The 17,681-nt window shown below is 39.6% G+C and overlaps 1 protein-coding gene across 1 annotated transcript in view; it reads left to right on the top strand.

Annotated features, from left to right (window-relative positions):
- The window catches only part of HSPA12A (heat shock 70kDa protein 12A), a 49,648-nt gene that overhangs the window by 15,362 nt on the left and 16,605 nt on the right, over positions 1-17,681 (top strand). Inside the window, exons 4-6 of the mRNA XM_009706476.1 lie at positions 1,007-1,193; positions 2,084-2,188; positions 5,698-5,814. Coding sequence (XP_009704778.1) covers positions 1,007-1,193; positions 2,084-2,188; positions 5,698-5,814 — 409 coding nt within the window. The remainder of the gene's footprint in view (positions 1-1,006; positions 1,194-2,083; positions 2,189-5,697; positions 5,815-17,681) is intronic.

Raw genomic sequence — 17,681 nt, 5'->3', positions numbered from 1 at the left:
TGCTGCTGGGTGTTTCCGTATTTGATGTTCTTATTTATTTCCTTATCCATTCTGTGAAACAAGCTTTGGGTTGCTTTCAACTTCATACTTTTGTACTTCTTGGATCTTCCTGAAGATACGCTCACAATCTTGGTAAGATAGGGTAGTTTTATTCACCATTTTAATGTACAGTAGTGGGGGAAGTGTTTTGGTGCCTGTAAGATACTTGAGGATTGGGGGACTCTGCTTTATTTTTGATAGACTAAAATTTTTACAGGATTTTGGGCATTTAAAACACAAAATCCATCAACTTCAGATGAGTAGAGAGTACAACACAGAGCGCTGAACATCTGCAGGCATGTCTTCAGAGTTTCAGGTGTCCAGGAAATGAGGCACATGATCAGATGTTGGTTGAACTGGCTTGTCTTGCTTCAGAGAGCATTCTGTGACAGAAACAGGGATTTAATCGACTTCTCTGCGGTGGTGCTCAGAAGAATGACTTAAACAGGTCCCTAATTCAAAATAGGGAAAATACCCTGTACAAGTAAACATTCATGGAGTCTGATTGATAATTGGATAGGCCACTCGTTTTGAAGATTTGGGTTTTCATTAGTAGTGTTCTTGGATAATTACTTGATTTTTTCCCATACAATATTTATTACATGCGTACGCTTAATTAGATAATTTAAGTGCAAAACTGTTGCCTTGTTAATTGTATATGGCTTACTTCAGGGAACCTGTATTCTTGTCAAAGAAAGAGTATGATTATGTCCTTAAAAATTATAGAACAAACTGCAAAGTTTATTGAATTATCTGAAATGAAAATTGCAATCCTCTTTTCTTGGATGTGAATAAAAATATGTGATTTTGGTATTACAAGGATTGACATTAGTATCTTTGGAAGAGAAAGCAGTCTGTGCAATCTACCACCACGTTGTTTTTCTCACAATATACTATTTTTTTTCTGCTGCTCTAAGTGCTTTAAACATTAGTATCACTTACTGAAGCTGTTTCACTTCTTGGATAGACGATGGGAAGGTGGAGATCCAGGCGTATCCAATCAGAAGACACCAACCACTATTCTCCTAACACCAGAGAGAAAGTTTCATAGCTTTGGGTATGCAGCAAGAGATTTCTACCATGACTTGGATCCCACTGAGTCAAAGCACTGGTTGTATTTTGAAAAGTTTAAGATGAAGCTACATACCACTGGTGTAAGTACTAACCAATTGTCTTGGATAATTGTGCATTTGCTACTCAAATTATCTTCCTGTGCACAATAGTAGATTTTTGCCTATAGATTGTCAACTAGAAGCAGCAGCTCTGTTTCTAAATTTAGAGAGTAAATAAAGTAAATTAAACTCTTCAGTTAACATGATTCATTTTACTTCTCACTGCATTTGGCAAGTGTATTTTGCCAGCCTTCTTTCTAGATTTTAGAAGCTCAATACCTGCTTTGCTTAGGTCTTCATGTCCTAATTTTCCTGGGTGAAATTCATAGCTGTCTAGAGAGTCTGCATGAGGTTGGCTTGTTCTATAAATCTAATCAGAAAGCAGAAATGGAATATAAGAGCCATACTGAACTCTAGCACAGAAGAGTAAATTTACCCAGAGTTCATTGTCAAAACTGCAAGTGCAAATCATGTTGTTAATTTGACGTTATTCCTACTGATTATATTTTTGTCTTGAATCGATTCTAGAGTTTTGGGACTTAGCCAGAACTTTCTGTATTGAGGTGTTTTCTGGATTTATGTGTTAGTGGAAAGCCAAAAATCTACGATTTTAACTCTTAACTTGGAATAAATATTTTGCACGTGCAGCTTTGTTGCAATTAATTACAGATACATTTATTGTAAATATTTAATCCATATTTCTCCGTCTGCAGGTATCTGTAGACATGGTAGCTGTTTAAAAACAGTCTAAATTAAGCAGCAAATGTCATGCTCCAGGAAATTCAAGTGATGAGTTAGATCCTCTTCAGAACAATTTTGTCACTTTTTCCTAACCAGGTGGATACTGAAGAATTCCCTTCCTCAAGCAGTGGGAATTAATTTCATGTTTACCTTTTCCTTTTAATAACTTTCAGTTATTTTCCTTCATGTAGAATCTTACCATGGAGACAGACCTGACAGCTGCAAATGGCAAAAAAGTCAAAGCACTTGAAATATTTGCTTACGCTCTACAATTCTTTAAGGAACAGGCATTAAAGGTGGGGTAATCCTTCCTTATCTAGATTTTCTGTATTTATAACTGGTTTAAATGTGAGTTTAACACTTCTAACCTCGCCAAGCTTTGACCTCAGTAGTATTTGATGTAAACAAAGCAAGGCAGCTGTAGAAACTCTAGGCAGGCTGTGGATTCTGGAGAGCGCACAATAGCCTGAAGTGATTTCCCTTTGCACAGGGGAAGCTTGATTCACAAATAGGAATGTATTGCTGTGATGCAGTGTTCTGAATATCTTCTTACTGGCCTAAATGTTTTCTACTGCTTTTTTCATGAAAAAATGTTGATTTGAAAAGAAAATTTGAAAATGCAGGAGCTGAAGCTCAGGACTTAAATTTGAGACTGGATCCTGTTCTGGTCCCCTACACTTCTGCTGCTGGAATGATGGATTGTTTTGTGTTCATGCAAGGTTCTCTCTCATGTGAAACGCAATAGGATGGGCATCTACTGGTGTCTCCTGCCCCAACCTGATGTTGTCTTCACTGATTAAGTAGAGGGAAGTTGGATGAGCTAGATTTATTTTGTAATAGAAAGATTATTAAAAGCTCATTTTTAATTTAGTGACTTGAATCTCACTGTAAGTCTGTGCAAAGATGACCTGCTGGTTAACCTGGTGGAAACAGTGTAATTATGCCAGTGCAATGATCTGTACAGGCCACTTGATTGCACTAAGAGGTTCAGTATGTTGACCTATGTGGAATTCTGCACCAGCATAGATATATAGCCCCCATTACCCAAACCAACATAAGGTGCCTTTGCACAGCATTCCTTTATTCTGTTTTACACAGCTAAACGGTAGGATGTGTGCCAAAGAGCCGCAGTTAGGCTATGGTGTTTTAGCCCTGTGCTGACTCTTTGCAGGGGTGAATTTCATGTTTTTGTGCTGTGAGATAGAGTCATAGAATCATTTAGGTTGGAAAGATCATCGAGTCCAACCTAACACTACCAAGCCCACCACTAAACCATGTCCCTAAGCACCACATCTACATGTCTGTTAAATACCTCCAGGGATGGTGACTCAACCACTTCCCTGGACAGCCTCTTCCAGTGCTTGACAACCCTTTCAGTGAAGAAATTTTTCCTCATATCCAATCTAAACCTCTCCTGGTGCAACTTGAGGCCATTTCCCCTTGTCTTATCGCTTGTTACTTGGGAGAAGAGACCGACCCCCACCTGGTTACACCCTCCTTTCAGGTCGGTGTAGAGAGCGATCAGGTCTCCCCTCAGCCTCCTCTTCTCCAGACTAAACAACCTCGGCTCCCTCAGCTGCTCCCCATCAGACTTGTGCTCCAGACCCTTCACCACCTTCGTTGCCCTTCTCTGGACTCGCTCCAGCACCTCAAGGTCTTTCCTGTAGCGAGGGGCCCAGAACTGAACAGAGCACTCGAGGTGCGGCCTCACCAGTGCCGAGTACAGGGGGACGATCACTGCCCTGGTCCTGCTGTCCACACCATTCCTGATACAAGCCAGGATGCTGTTGGCCTTCTTGGCCAGCTGGGCACACTGCTGGCTCATGTTCAGCCAGCTGTCGACCAACACCCTTGAGTCTTTCTCTTTTGGGCAGCTTTCCAGACACTCATCCCCAAGCCTGTAGCGTTGCATGGGGTTGTTGTGACCCAAGGGCAGGACCCAGCACTTGGCCTTGTTGAACTTCATACAGTTGGCCTCAGCCAATCGATCCAGCCTGTCCAGATCCCTCTGTAGAGCCTGTCCAGATCCCTTACTACTCTCAAGCAGATCAACACTCCCACCCAACTTGATGTCATCTGTGTTACTTGGTTGCCCTGATACTGAATGCACGTTTATGCAGAAAATCTAACAAGCATTATGGAGAACCAAAAATAAGACGGACATCTGTTAGAGGTTTAATTTGTAAATTCATACTGTGTTCTGATGGACTGCCTCCATTTATGTTGCCTTTTTCTTTTTTTTCCTTTTTTTTTTTTTTTTCCTACTGTGCCTGGCATCGGTAGGGAAAATAGATTTTATTTTCCATTTGCCATTTGAAATGTTGCAATACTCACTTCTTGTAATATTCTTCCTGGGTCACAGGATTGTATTTTGTATTCTCCTGTGAAATACAGGTCCCCAGTAAACATTTTTTGAGATTTGAAATCTCGTGTAAACAGTCAAATGTGAGTTAAGTATACGTTGGCTTCAAATGCACCACTATAATGTCAATGGAAGCATAGTAGTTGCTGGGTCAAATCTGAATATTCTTCCAAGCAAGCATTGTTTAAAATATCTTTGTTGTTAAAAACTAACCTACTTTTTTGAATGGGTGTAATTTATTCCCTGTGAGATCTCAGTCTTTTCTTTATGGCTACAGAGAAACAATCCTACCATTACAACTCAAATTCCTCAAATTGTCAAAGACTTATTTAACTAGACTTTGGGGTTGATTGTGGATTGTCACAGACTTAAGCCCGTGCATGGTCTTCGGAAATTCTTAGTGAATATGAATGTTGTTGGGTACAATCCCATATATTTGCTGTGCTGCCTGTTCAGGGCTACGTCCTTTCTTGATGTTAATAAATAAATCCCTGATTTGTGAGTGCATGCTGAAACTAATTAGACAAGTGATGTAAATGAACTGTTACTTTGGACTGTAATCTGTCCATTCCTAGTGTCCTGTGCCGTGTAAAGGTACTACTTTTCTAACATGGATTTTTGAACTGCAGCATAACTAAACAAACACAACACCTTGGCACAGCACATTCAGAAACATTTTTTTACATTCTAAAGGCCTGTTGTTCACCTTTCTGAACCTTTCTCTGTTTGGATGGAAATTTAGATAGAACATATGGTAATGACATTTTGCTTGGAACCTTTCCCAAAACATGTCAATATATCACCTAATTTGCAAATGCAATACAGACTTTCCTCTTTTTATGGGGAAAAAAAAGGACAATAAAGGAACTAAACTAGTCTTGAATGTGTGCTTAAAGCAAAGTTTTCAAGGAGCAATCAGTCATTTTTTTTAAAAGGATTTAACTGTAACTTCCCCTTGTTAACTGAGTTGTAAAAAATTGATTTAAAGGTAAGTGGTATATAAAGAAGTCATTGAAAAATCCAAATTGTAAAACATAATGTTCATCAGTGATACCTCAAATATTTTTCTGTGTATTAATCAAGAAACAAATGTGAATTCTTCAAGCTAACAGCAGATCCCACACTGTGAATAAGAATGTATGTAAACGTTCTGTAATATTCAGCAGTGCATGAGTTGCTTTTGGAAAAACTGATTTTTCTACTTCATGTTAAGCAGTCAACTTTTCTATAGGCCTCCTTGAGAAGACATCAACCCTAATCCCAGGTTTTGTCACAGTAAAGCATTCTTGACAGGTTGGCAATAATTCTGATTTGTAGCATAGATGTAACAGGAAAAAAATTGAAAAGACAAAGTTACTGTTACTAGAGCCAGCCGAAAAGAATGTTTTCTTATAAAGTTGACACCCATCGTTTTGCTTTCACCTGTATTTTCCTTTTATTTAGGAGCTCAGTGACCAAGGAGGCTCAGACTTTGAAAACACTGAAGTAAGATGGGTCATTACAGTGCCTGCTATTTGGAAGCAGCCTGCAAAACAGTTTATGAGACAAGCTGCCTACAAGGTAAGGTTACAGGCTGAACGTAGAAATGCCCCTTTACAGTTGATAGGCTAAATGATAAAATGTATTTGGGACAATTAGCTCTAGTATAAACTGTATAAAAATGATCTCAAAAAGAGTCAGACTAGAAGCATTGAAAGAGGAGTTAACTCTATCAAGCAGTAGCTTTAAGTCATATGTATTCACCTCTTAAATGCCTTTTTCTCGTTTATTTATTGGTGTCCCTCACTGCAGACTCTGATGTTTTAGTCATCTTGTACACTGTATTCCTGCCGAATTCAGTGCGCATGGAACAGATGCAGTTTTGAGACCCAAGGGAAAGATGATTTTAAAATACTGGACACAGTTTTGTTTTGTTATTTTGTTTAGGTCATCACAGATTTTTAAAATAAAAAAAAAAGAAAGAGGAGGGAAAGCAAAGAACCTTCATGGTGGGACTTTTTCTCCAGTTTCCATTTTCCCACAGTAGGAATGAAAAGACTGTGAACCAGATAGTCTGGATATAAAATTAAATTCAAATGTTATTTTCACCAGTAAGAGGTTTATCTGCATTTAACTCTTTTTATCCCCCTCCCCCCAATATGTGCACTTTCCGTATGCATGTCCTTTATTTCAAATTCAGTTTGCGTCTTTAATACAGGAGATGTACACATTCTTCTTTTCATCAGGATATTCATTTTCTGTTTTGTTTTTTCTATTTTTGGCCAGAGATTTGCATAACCCATTGGCAGTAGCTATGCGATGCACAGTTTGTAAAATATCTAGTACTTTATGAGCAATTTGCAGAGTGTTCCTGGGAAGCACCCGGATTTTTCTAACTCTGTTCTAACTATCTCTAATGTTGAGCAACATTTTTCTTAACAGTCTTTATTGTGGGATTGCTAATGCTAGTGCCAGAAGCAAAACACTCTTAAAGTTCTGATGGAAGGACACGGTTGTAGGTAAATCTGAAACACTAGAGACCCATTCATTATCTTTGTATATTGTTGTCTGCCTGCTGTCTGTGTGCATGTGTGCTCGTGAACTGGGAGCTGTGTAAGGAGCAGGGCAGGGTAAGGTAGATCTCTTGGCATTTCTCATTTGTGGCACAATGGAATGTTGTTTTAATTAGTGTCTGTGTCTGTGGTTGTGTCTGTGATTGTGTACTTTTATCGGCAAGCTTGATAAACAGCAAGGACTGACAAGGCTTTTAACTCGGGGTGTGTGATCAATTGCAGGAAAGCATAAGAGTTTAGGGAAATAACTGATATTTACTTGACACGTGGTTGATTTTTTTTAAAGTAACGGGGATGAAGAAAGAAGTGCAGGAAACTGAGAATTCTGCATTGCTGTTCAGTCTTTCAGATTCCTACTACTGGATCCAACAGGTTCCTCAAACGAGTATCTACAGGTGAATCAGAAGTTGCAACTCTTGTTGCTAGCTATTGGAACATGCAAGCATCTTGAAAATGAGAGCTTGTTGTCGTAAAAGTAATCGGGGCATCGAGTAGAGAAAAGTGTGAAAAGGCAGTGGTGGAGACTTTGTTACTGGAAACGCACTGAAGTACAACCACTAGTCTAAGCTGAGAATTACTAGTGTGAAATATTAAAGAGCTGTGGAAATCTGCTTGAGTAATCTCTGGCAAGTGACATAGCTGTAAGAGAACAAAAATACTAAGAGCTTCAGTCACTGGTTCACAATGTAAAGCCCAGCCTTTCTGGAAAAGTTAAGTAGTTGTCTAGGCAAAGCTAAATATTGCATGGAATTAATAAAGTCAAGTAAGAAGTGTTGTAAATCTGCTTCTGTGCTCAACATCCATCAGCTTTTGTATAGCCTACAATCTCAGTGCATCTTTGACATCCCCATATCTCTGTCTTGCCTTAAACAGAACATTGCTAACCTGGAACTCTTAATTCTGCCCAAGGGCTCCCGTGATGCCCCCTTTCCAGCTGCTCTGCTGCTTTCTCATTTGAATGAGTAGTGTGGATAATCCCTTCAGCTCACAGTTCTGCATCCAGCCTATCGAATTCCTGCCAATTCTGTCTGCATGACAGCTTTTCCTGTCTGTTCGTACTGCTGAGCTTTCATCGAAGCTGTCGCTGATTTTGCATCTTGGTTACTGCAACATCATTTCCTTGGCTTTGGCAGCTGTAATCTGGCCTGTTTTGTATCTCTTCAGAATATTGCTGCTAAAGACTTTTGTAGCCTCGCATTTGACAGGGAATCAACCTACATCTGGCTCCTTCATCTGTGTCATCTCAGACATAAGCTGCATGTCCTGGACATGACTATCTGTAATGCTAACTCATTTTTCCTCCTCTGAAACCCTCTCTAAAATGCTGGTTTTTTCATGCCTACAAAAACTTGACTGTGATTAACCTACTGATATGTGAAAGCTGCTCCTCATTGTTTCTTGCTGTTACTCTGCCTGCCCCATCTGTATTCGTCTGTTGTGCTTTTTGTATCCTTAACTCTTTTTATACTTGAGTTGTTACCTCTTTGAAGCAGGTATTTGTTTATTCTCATTTGTTTTGCTCTCTGGGGCCTCCTGAGGGACTAAGTCTGGTAGGTTGTAGAGAGCTGCATGTCTTTACAGCTTCACTTTCCTAAATCCTGCTTTATTCCTGAATAACAGTTCACAGATGCTTCTTCCTGTCCCTCATACTTAATTCCTGTGTGTCCAGAGATAGTTTTAAAGCTGCGTGACACTTGTTGAGGTCTGGTCACACTTGGGGAGAGCTCTGTGGCAAGAGCAGAGTGTCATCTATGTAGGACCCACTTTGGCTTAAGTTTCCTTTCCCAAAACGTGTCTGCTGGGATTAGTGTGCATTGCATCTGTGTTCATTATATCCTGAATAATGATGCTTAGGATGCATTAGTCAGGTTTGCCATTGTCCCCACCAGTAAAATATAAGGCATCATAAATAGTGTTAACTTTTCTTGTTTTTGTGTCCTAGTTGTTCCGTTTCAAATTCTTTGCTTTGGTGTAGTTCTGTCAGAAGTGCTGTATTTACCAGTATTAGAGTGAATCCCATTCTTATGAAGAACTCGCATCATGAGTAATAAATTCAAATTGCTGATGTATTTTCTTATTTTGGAGACCTTGGCAGTATGGTCCGGTTGGACAGCATGTGGGAGGACTCCATCCCACTCATGTGAGTGGGGCCTGCCCTTATCTCTGTCCTTGCAGAAGCAGCCAAATGCAACTACCTGCACTGGGCCTGAGGTTTAGACCCCAACATGAAAAGATGGTTTAGGTGTCGAGGCAAGCCACTTCCTGCTCGTGAACATGGCCTGGCACTTACAACCTCATCAGAACAGCATGTGAACGTGGACACAAAACCAGGATCCCACCTCTGTGTTGTCTGAGGTCCTACTGACAGAAGAAAATTCAGTGTTTTGTTAGTCTTGTATTACTGATGACAAAAAAAAGGTGTGTTCACTAATGGAAAGATGAAACTCTGAAAGTGTTCAAGACCACTTGTGTAGAAATCCATTGAATCTAGATAGGCATGAATAATCAGTTCAGTCTTAACAGCACTTTACTGTGTTAATATATTGCTATGAGCAGCACTTTTAGTCCCTTATCCAACGGAAATTCAGGCACTGTAGTTTGTTTATTAGAGGAACACAGGATCCAATATTCTTGGCAAAGTGTTTCTTTTTAGTAAAGGCATTCTTCCAGCTCATCTTTCAGTGCACGTTCTTTGGGCACAATAAGTGCAGAGCAGAATCTGCAGGCTGGAATTCCTTGAACATGCCAATAGGAAAAACATTTTAGGGAAGAGTTTGGAGTGTAACAGGGGTATGTGAATGCAGAAGCTATTAAATAAGAAAGTAAAACATGGCATACCAAATGCACTCAGGGCAGAGCAAAGGCAAGGGAAGGACAGGGCATTTTCATAAGCTTGCCTGAAATATTCTGTAGGCCTACAAACATCCGTCAGCTGCTGTGCTAGAGATATTGAGGGTTCTTTTCTTTTTAATATGAACTGTTGATTTTGAAATGGAGTTCTAGAGCTCTGAAGTAGATTTATCTTTCAATTACAAATAACAAATAAAATCATTTGCGTGGTAAGCTTGTATAAATAAAGAGAGGCAGTGAAGGCTATAGGATTAAGCGTATGAGCCTGGAATTCCAGAGGCTTTCTGTAACCAGCTCTTATACTGAATATTTATTAATGTTTTCACATCAGTTTCATCATGCAATGCACATCATGAGATTTATTTAAGACACTGTGTTCCAGGGTTAATTACGTTACACTGATCAGTACTAGTTTGCTTTATAGAAACATTTGGGAAAAAAGTAAACAAATTTGTTGAGAGAGTAATGTGATGGCACATAAAATTCCTTGCTAATACAAATGTGATGTAAAGTATGTTTGATTTTTAAAAAGATTACTAGAGAGACTTAACCAGGTTGATACCTGTGAAGCTGAGCTACAGTTATTCCTTTGTAAGTATTCTCTTTGGTACATAAAACACAACTGAAATTTATTTGCCTAGGCACACTGTAACAGACTTATGCTATAAACTGCATAAAAAGGCGATGGTGTTCAGGCATAAGGATCACTGGGAAGCTGGTGATTTCTTTGAAACAGTGCTTTTTAGTGAAGGCAGACAAGGCAGAAGTGCATTAATGCATCAATCATCCTGATTATTTGTAGCTTCTGGGCTTCTCTTGAGTCCATGCTTTCACTTTTGTGATATTAAGATCTTTTTAATCATAAGGATTAAAATGTTTATGAAGTGATATGTTAAGGGAGGATTCTGCATCTTGTCGCTATGTTTAATTTGGAAAGGATAACTAATTGAGGAGCGAAGATTACAGAGTAGGAACTCAGCACAGTGGGAAATATGTACTAATTGATCTTGGTTTACACATTTTAATTACCCAGCCAGGTTCACATGAAAGCAGAGGCAGTTGACAAAGCCATCTGCTAATCCAGTTCTGTACATTTCTGTTTGTCCACTTCTGTGGTACAAGTTGGAATATATGGAGGTTTTCTTTTTATTTAGCTAAGCAAGTAAAATAGGAGGGTTTTGTAGCATTCTAGGTAAGAGTATGTAGCTGGATCTGTGCCTGTCTTTATAAAAGCTGTGGAACATGTTTCTCAGGATCTTAGAAATTGCCTGAAAGGGCACTGGAACCAGCAGAAACAGCCAAAAATTAGAAGCTTCCCTCTGTCTGGCACAAAGACTGTGCTAGATGGGGTTTTGCAGTCACAAGAAGAAAACAATCTGAGAGGCTTTAAACTACAATCAGGAGGAGTGAGGGGAGTGATAGAGGTCCACAGACAAATATAAATCAATGTGGACAAGGTCTAAGACTAGTGGGTAGGATTGTTTATAATAAGTTCATAGAAAGGACAATGAAGGAGGGTAATAGATCAGTCTAAAAGACATCTTAGATGCCAGTGTTCAATTACAAAGACAGAGAAAAGAAATACAAGCTGAAATAGGAACTGTAGTGATAAATATTAAGGCAAACCCAGAAAGCCCAGGGTACGAAATAAGATGCAACTAACAGAAAATAGCAAGCATATAGCTTTCTTGGTGAAACTGGTCTCAGTCAGGGCCACTTGTGTCTCTTTAGTAAAATCAGCCTGAGCCATAAGGATGTAGAATGAGGATATTTTGAAACAAAGGGAAAGGGGGAGCCCAAGACACTACGGGGATACTTAAATAGCAAGAGAGTCAGACTTTGCTCTTGCGATAACTGGTACATGCCCATGGTACAAAAAGCATTTCTAGAATAATATAACATGAAAAATTGAAAAGCTTATGAGAATTTAATGACTTCATTTCTCTAATGCATGCTACTCATAAAACTTGCAACTAATGTCCTCCTGCGCCTTGGAGAATATAATGTAATGCAGCAAAAAAATCTTGGTAATGCCGTTTGGAGCTAGGCTTTCGTTTGCTGTGCAAATGTGATCTGCGGCAACAGTCACCTGGGAGGGAGCTGCAGCAGCATCGCCCTAGTGGAAACATGGACTCAGTGCCACTGTGGTCCCCTTTACTGTCAATCCGTCAAGCATAACCTCTCCCTTAGCACGTTATCATTCAGCAATATGTGAGTCAGCTTTAGTAATGCTAATTTGGATTTATTTGTGGTCCCGATACCTGTGAAAATTTTGGAGGAATGAAGGGGCAGGGGCACAACAGCAAATCAGTTTTGAGATTTTTTTGTAGCCTGTTGTGCAAAGAAGAAAGTTGGTGATTTCAGAGTCTTGTGGTTGTTCCTTACTTTGTAAGAGATCCAAGATTCTTTCCCTTAGAAAAATGTGTCTACATATCTGGGATTACTTCCGAGACCAAAATGTGATAGACTAGATGAGATGTCCTAAGTAAGGTCTGCTGCAATTATTGATATTCTTTTCTGTCTCACAAATACAAGGTATCCTTTTTTTTCTTATGAAAGCTTGTGCCTTGCCTGTGTGTAGCAAGAAGTTATCTTTCTTTCTCATCAGTGGTTCACAAAAGCTTTTTGAGGAATAGGCATACATAAACGGCTGAACCTTCTCCATGCATTGTAAACATAAATGGTTTTAATGCTGCTTCATGATTGGTAGCCGATGGTTGTAATTCAGATATTTCCTTCCTTATGTTCCACTTTCCTTCCTCAAGGCCTGCTCGTCAGCACATGCTGCAACACTAATTTCCAAACCACTCTGCTCAGACATCTGCTCTTGAATCTATCCATCTCATTGTTACAACCTGTAAGTGTCGTTTCTCTGTGAACTACAGAGCTCTTCTCTAGAAAAGTGAGATGTAGTTGGAAGAGGACATTTTTGGATTAAAGATAGCAATAGGAATAATCCTCTCATCATGCCATAAAGAGAAAGTAGTGCTTCTGTATCTCTCTTTCTGGAAAGCAGCCACTTCTAGAAATTCAGTTCCAGTGGGCATCTTCTAAAGGCAGTAGAAAACAGACACCTCTACTGGGCGTATGTAAGCCCTCATTTTCTGTCTTAGTAAGGACAGCAGAACGTTCTTACATTGGGAGACATTCAGGGCAGACTGCCATACAGTGCAAAGTGGCAACAGAATTTTCACACCACTCCTCCCAGTAGTTGGCAAAAGGCAGCTGAAATACTTTGTTTCCACTGAAAGTGTTTATGGATGCACCTCCTGGTAATGCAGATTCCAGTAGCAGGGAGGAGAGAGAAAACAGGAGGCTTAGGATGGGGATATAGGCTCTGTGACTTCATCAGAAAGCATTCAGACAGCAGCATGGTGGGAATTTAGGGTGCTGTCTTATGCTGCTGGGAGTTGTGGCAGCCCTTCCCCATCTCTCCACAGTGTTCAAAACAGATGTGAACTTTCAGTGAGCCATCACCACTCCTCTGGCTGTGGCTGTTGCAGATCTGAGCCCAAGCTCTTGAGCGTGCTGAAGTATGTGCATGAAGAGGGGAGTCAAAGACTGAGGGGGTAGAACAGGCAGTGGTATGTGACAGTTTCTCCTGACCTTCTTCCCAGACCCTCCCACCGCTGCAGTACACACATTTTCCTACGCTTCTATCTCTTTGATTTCTGTCTCTCATCTTTGCCAAGATAGAACACTGATTCTTTCCTTCCATGACTGCAGGGTCTTTACAGGGTCTGCAGAGCCCTGTAAAACCCTGAAATCACCTCCGTGGGGAGTTCAGCATGAACAGTCTTTTCCTTTGAGAAGTAAACAAATAACCAACAGTCCTTCAAAAATTAAAGATGTATTTTTTCAATGAAGGCATAACTTTAGAATAAACAGCTTGTACACACTTCTGGGTGATTCTGACAGGTGTAAAATAGTTCAAGATTGTCCCAGGGACTTTTTTCTTTGAGTAATAGAACATGTCTGCTAGTTTTGGAGTAGGGTGACATTCCCCTGTCAGAGCTGTCACAGTACAGTTTTAAATTACAAATTTCCTCAGGTTTTGGATCTAAGACAGACAAGTTGAAGGATTTCCTGTAACTATGAGAGGTGGATGACATTTTGGAAGGCTTGACAAAGAGGAGTCCTTTTTGCGATCATTGTTGTTTTCTGCAAGAAGCAACATTTACCTTAGTATTTGGACTAGAAGTATATTCTTAATCCTTGTAACATTTGTATGGTGAATACTGTGTTATTTCCATATTCTGAAATTCTGCTAGTGTCATATATAGGCATTTGACAATATTTCCTGCTCTCTGTCCAGGAGAACTTCATGTTTCCCTAAGCAATACTTCATAGAGCTCAGAAGCCCTTGAGATGATCTACTTCTCTTTCTTCTCTGGCTTCCATTATGCATTTTAGGAGTTTCAAGAGTTCGTGTTATAGCCTATGTTTAGTAAATTTTATTGTTTTATAAATTAGAAAAGGGAAATTATAATACAAAATCAGAAGACCTGATGAGTATGGGTTTTAATAATAGAATGAAACAGTGCTTACAGTCCAAAGAATTCCAGGTTCAGGTTGAAAATACAAAGAATAGATTACAAAAATAATTTATAAAATATAAAGTATAGAAATGCACAGGTAAAACAATCTATACGCTTAGCTGGGTAACAGCAACCCCAGGAAAAATAAATTAAGGCAGTCTGACCATGCTTAGCAAAGGCATTTATCTCAATAAGACAGCCTAGCCATCTGTAACAAATTGGTTCATCTAATCAGTGACCACACGAATGCAGCAGTTTTGACTGTAGCCAGTGCAACTCCAGAAAATTCATTATTCAGAGTGTGCTGAAAGACACATTTCATTACAGTTCCAGGTGCCACATTTATCTTCTTGCTGTTCAGAATGGGATAATGCCATAGTTTCTAAACAGTTGTTCGGAGGGAGCAATGTTATGGGCTGTACTTTATTTCTTATCATAGGAATAGCTTTATTGATAGGTTAGTAAACAGAAATTAAATATCAAATGGATTCTGCTTTGGTCCAAAACAGCTTGCTAAGTAGCATGATCAGGTATGTGTATGATGGATAGCCAGCTTGATTATTCAGAATCCAAGCACCCCTCATTCCAACAAACTTCAGCAATAGCTCCATTGTAAGCCTTGGTATTGAGTTGGATACTCAGAAATTGATGCATTTGCTTTAGTGGATTGTTTCACAAAGTTTGGTCTAAATGACTTGCAAAATGTTATGTGGGAAGCTTGTAGCAGAGCTGAATGCAAAAGAATGGAGCTTCAAGTCCAGGTCTGCTATTTGTATTCTCATGCTTTTAAGCACAAGACTATTTTTTCTCTACAACCAAATACAGGAAAATTAATTAATTAGTAATTGAATTTCCCTCTCTGACAAGACGCTGGACTGAGGCAGATTTTTCTTTGGTGCAGATTGTATTAATGTGGTAAACTCAACTTGTGCATCCTTGATGCATTAAACTGACTGTTTTCCCTATAGAGAGTCACTTTTTAAAGTGACTGATGGCTGATATTTAAGGCTAAAGGACTGCTTAGGACTGTTGTGCTCTTTATATTTTCAGATGTCAACAGTGTAGCTTTCAGATTTTTAAAAAAAAAGCACACTGTGACAAATGTTTCCTTTTGATCCCAAGATAGTTAAATAAAACTTCTAATTGCAAAGATGACTGAACTCCGTACGGAAACCTGAGAGGCTCTGAATAACTGCAGGCTTGTAGGAGTGAGTCAGGTACCGCTGTCAGACACAGTGGGCTCCCTCTCACTGATACAGGCAAGGATTTGACACAACATTCAGTAAGACAAGGAATGAGAAAGTGTGTAGGTCTTTGGCATTTGGGAAAGGTTCCTACCAGCAGTTCTGGTCTTTCTCCGTGTATAATACATGCACCATTTTAGAATCATGGAAGCATTCATTGGAAGTGTTTGTTGGAGATTATCTGGTCTGACCTTCCATTTGAAGCAGGGTTATTGCCAAAACCAGGTCAGCAGTGGCTTTGTTTAGCCAAGTTTTAAGAATGTCCAAGGACAGAGATGCCTCTCTGGGCATCTGTTCCAGTGCTGCATCACCTTCCTATTAAAATGGGGGTTTTGTAATACGTGATTTGAACTCTACAAGCTGCACTATGTGGCCATTGCCCCTTGTTACATCTCCTGGCAAGACTGAGAAAAGCTGTGTTCTGGTATCTTTGTAACTGCCCTTCAGATAGCTGCAGGCAGCTATTAGATTGTTCCTTGGCCACCTCTTTAGCAGACTGAACAAACCCAGCTCCCTCAGTCTCTCCCTACAGAACATGTTCTCTAGCGGCCCTCCTCGAGCCTTCTCCACTTTCTCCACGTCTGTCTTGAACTGAGGGGTGCAAAAGTGTTCGGTTGGTAACCTTTACAGAGCTCATTCTGTAGCTGTTAGTCATGGAAATTAGCAGTCATGACTGCTTATACTAAGAAGTAACAAGGAAGTAAGTACTGTAGTAGAGGCCTGTAAGTAGTTCTAGGGGTTTCTTTGGAATTAACAGTAATAGTTTACACAATGATTACATATTTTTATCCCAGCTTTTTGAAGTTAGTATCCAAGAGTTTCTTCCACTCTAAAACTAAGTCTAATGATAAATAAACTGCTAATCTAAACCTCTTGCCCCTTCAACATATATGTTCATGCACAAATTCTTAAATGGGGAGTAGTGTTGCTATTAACTGGAGTTAATTTATATCTTGTCTGGTGAAGTTCACCAACCCAGCTATATGGGTGCAAGTGTGAGGTACCTTATTATCACCTATCCGGATTTCCTGCAGGTTAGAGGATTTCACCTGAAAACTCCTTTCACAGGAGTTCATAGCTTGTGAGTTCTGCCTTTGAGGTGTGAGCAGCAGTAAATTCGGCCTACCTGAAGGCTGTAGGAAGGCTGTGAATTTTCTGTGGGTTAGTTACTTTGTATGAGCTTCTGGTATGGGCTAGCCCTGGGAATTCAAAAATTGCCCTGGTATTTTAAAAGCAAGAATAAATTGTATAAATATGTAGCAACAGTATCTACTTCATCATGGCAGAAGGGAAGATACCTGGTGTCTCAAAGAGAGGTCTCAGGATAATCCCAAAATCCTAAGGACAATTTAGAGGCACATTCTTACATTCGGGTCATCCTTCTCTGTCTTTCGTGTTACTTAATAACTTACGCTAGTGCAAAGTGAATAAATGAAAACTATTACAGGGGTCTCTTAACTTCCAGTTATGTGTCCCCTCCATTAAACCGATGGCTTTTCCACTTTTCATCTTTCATAATTTATATTTCCCTTCTCTGCAAAATGAAGTTACTACTATTTTACCATAGCCTGAGATTTTGTTTATGCTCTCTCAAGCAGTTTTCTCACAGAGAGATGAGTGTCTTTGTCCTGTCACTTAACTATACAGATAAAGGACAGACTGTGCCACAAACTAATTTTAGCTCAACAGGCAACATATTGTGAAAATGTATGCATTTATGTATATCTATTATGTATATGCATGTGTGGGTAGCAAATGTTGTTTAAGAGGAAGCAAAAAGCTCTTGGTTCCATAAAGCAAAAAGTGCCTCTGCGACACTGTAGATGTCAGATCTTTGCAGGATCAACTACCACCCAAACATTGGGTGTTGACTGGATTTAAAAAAAAAGAGAAAGTGTTAATTCTCAGTTTTCATCTAGGATCTTAAATCCTGAGGATGAATTTTTGAAAGGAGGGGAGCACCCAGCAGCTCTTTGTTCTGCCTTAGACAAACCCAGCCTCCTTGCTGTGGTCACTAAGAGGAGTCTGGGTACCTTTGAAAATCCTGTTTGTTTTGTAGCTGTTGAGCAATTTTAAGAATCTGTCATTGAACAGATAAGTGGACTGAGCTAAATGAACTGTCTGACCTCACTCTGTTGTACTTATTTACGATACTTATTGTACTGCAGTACTCTTCATCACTCTGAAGACTAACGGCAAAGCATCGGTGTATGTGATGGTGTAGTGATTTTCAAACATCTTTT

This window comes from Cariama cristata, unplaced genomic scaffold (genome assembly GCF_000690535.1).
Source record: "Cariama cristata isolate BGI_N322 unplaced genomic scaffold, ASM69053v1 scaffold4808, whole genome shotgun sequence".
Classification (NCBI taxonomy): domain Eukaryota; kingdom Metazoa; phylum Chordata; class Aves; order Cariamiformes; family Cariamidae; genus Cariama; species Cariama cristata.
The sequence above is the reverse complement of the archived record's forward strand: the minus strand, read 5'-3'. Positions and strand labels throughout refer to the sequence as shown.